The sequence below is a fragment of the Gavialis gangeticus genome, unplaced genomic scaffold (genome assembly GCF_001723915.1).
Source record: "Gavialis gangeticus isolate Ggan-Ray unplaced genomic scaffold, GavGan_comp1, whole genome shotgun sequence".
NCBI lineage: Eukaryota > Metazoa > Chordata > Crocodylia > Gavialidae > Gavialis > Gavialis gangeticus.
The window spans coordinates 10,025,916-10,028,328 of record NW_017729014.1 but is presented as its reverse complement, the minus strand read 5'-3'; the positions used below and the strand labels follow the sequence as shown (position 1 = coordinate 10,028,328).

The window sequence follows — 2,413 nt, the reverse complement described above, 5'->3', positions numbered from 1 at the left end:
AAGATGCATGCTTTATTTCGGGGGGGGGGGTGCTGTATGTGAGAAAGTACAATACCTTTGGATATTACACCAAGGGTATACCCATAACCCATAGCTGAATGCCCTCTGAGAGCTGTAACCGGCAATATGTTTATGGGTTTCTTTTCTCTCCGGCAGACGCAATTTGAGCTGGCCTTTGTTGTGCGTTACAGACCTGATGAGCAACCTTCCTTGGTGCCTCACCATGATGCCTCTACCTTCACCATCAACATTGCCCTGAACCGTGTAGGAATAGATTATGAAGTAAGAGTCCATGTAGAAGGAGGGCATTCTGAAAGTCTCCCTGTCCAGTCTCAGACTAGACCACCCAGTGCAGCTCCCAGTTCATCCTAGACAGCTGACACCCTCCTAAATCCCTGCCAATTAGCAACTATGTTTGAATTGCAAAATTTCCTAGAGGCAGACCCAAGATGGGAGCTAATGGGAGCTTCCCAGGCTATCAGGAAGGAGTTGGTGAACTCTGACGGCTGCTGGGACAGTGCCAGAATAATTTCTCTTACATGTAGGTGCTAGTACTTAGCTCGGGTCTCTCTGGTTTTATTTCACACAGGGAGGAGGTTGCCGGTTTCTGCGCTACAACTGCTCTGTACGAGCTCCTCGGAAGGGTTGGACACTCATGCATCCAGGACGCCTGACACATTATCATGAGGGTCTTCCGACCACAAAAGGGACCCGTTATATTGCAGTGTCTTTTCTTGACCCCTAGAGCTAGGCTCCACAAGAAGGACTTTTCCCCAGCACCCCTCACTGCTGAGTGGGAGCAGGGAATGCTGCTGAGAGTCTCTGAAGCATCGATCAAAGCTATTTGGATGATGATTTCTAATTCTGTTTTAAGACTGCTGTTGGAAGCTCTCTCCTGTCACACTGCAGGTCATGCCTAGGGGCCTAGCTATAGAATTTGGATGGGGATTCTTTGTGCCTTCCTTTCCCATGTTACTCATGATTTGCTATTTCTTGGAAGTGCTGTTTACTTGGACTCTTAGGCATTACTTTCCAAAGTGTTTTCTTGGACAGAAAATCCAGTTGTATGGAGGCAGGTCACCTCTTTATTCTTCCCACCAGCCCGTCTCCCAAAGATCCAGAACTCTGTTTCTGTCCACCATGTACACAGGAACAGACACTAGGGAATAATTTCTGAACACTACTCCAACCATATGTTAGGTGTCAAGTCATGGAGCTGGCTCCAGTATTGGGGAGCAGCATCTTAGTAGTTAAAATACTGAATGAATCTGAATAGCCAGAGCCTGAAGTTCATCTTCTTCATACCTCTTTGAAGTTAGTTGATTGTTAAATACAGCAATGATGGTAACACATGTAGATCCTGTTAGCCAAACTGTAGTTAGATTATGTCATTCTACTTCTGGGTTTAGGTGAAAGATCTCATCCTAACTTTTTTTGCTGCAGCTAGAAGGAAATTTGCATGCTTCACCAAACTGTGTGTCTGTGGGTATGTGTAAGTGACCTCTTAGAAAGGGAATGCTATGTAGAACAGGATATTTGAGATATTTAGTACTGAAGTCTTTCACTTCTGTTACTGGTTCAGATCTATCTCATATTTATGTCAAAAGTTGTAAACTTCCTGTAGCTGTTCATAAAATCATAGGAAAGTAGGGCTGGAAAGGACCACATGAGGTCATCTAGTACAACCCCTGTTCACTGGCCTCTCCAAAATGTCCTTGATGGTGTCAATCCAGTTCCCAGGTCAAGTGTCCATATTACATTGAACATTGACTGGCCTCCTGGATCTACCCTAAGTGGGCCATTAAGTTGTTTTTTCACAGCTAGAGGATATTATTTCCGATCATCACTTAAATATTCCAAAATATTACATACGTATCTCCCTAAAAAATGTTGGTTTTGTTACTGGAGGTATGGCTGGAAAGTGTTCAATACTAGGGTGAAGTGTTTGGGATAAGAATTGATATAGTATAGAATAGAATCATGGGGGAGGCATAGTGGGGGGCCAGTATAGAAGAAACATGTCCTGCCAAGACCCATGGCATATCAACTCTGCTTACTGAATGGAGGATTTTAGTCTCCAGGTCTACCGATCTAGGATGTTCCATGAACACTGCATTCACACAAAATCTTTTTAAAAATAAATTACTTCCAAAACCCAGCTCCGTATGGGTTTCCAGGGAGACTGTTCCATTTACTTAAAACTACTAATCTAGGGAGAGCCCCTTTCATCTGATATGGACAGATGATATGAACCATTAAAGAACTCAGCTTGTTTTCCCCACAGCGCAATGACCCTGTTGTTTGCTTGCTCTAAGTCCATAGTTGCAGTGAAGAAGGATAAAAGACACATGGCTGAAGTAAATGCTAGCCATAAGTTTTAAGAGAGAATGTAAAAGGGCATTAAGCTTTTCTT

At 43.6% G+C, this 2,413-nt stretch overlaps 1 protein-coding gene across 1 annotated transcript in view; it reads left to right on the top strand.

Moving 5' to 3' along the window:
* PLOD1 (procollagen-lysine,2-oxoglutarate 5-dioxygenase 1) overlaps positions 1-1,979 on the top strand; it is a 62,046-nt gene extending 60,067 nt beyond the window's left edge. Inside the window, exons 18-19 of the mRNA XM_019511544.1 lie at positions 157-282; positions 590-1,979. Coding sequence (XP_019367089.1) covers positions 157-282; positions 590-745 — 282 coding nt within the window. The 3' untranslated portion in view covers positions 746-1,979. The remainder of the gene's footprint in view (positions 1-156; positions 283-589) is intronic.
* The last annotated feature ends 434 nt before the right edge of the window (positions 1,980-2,413 follow it).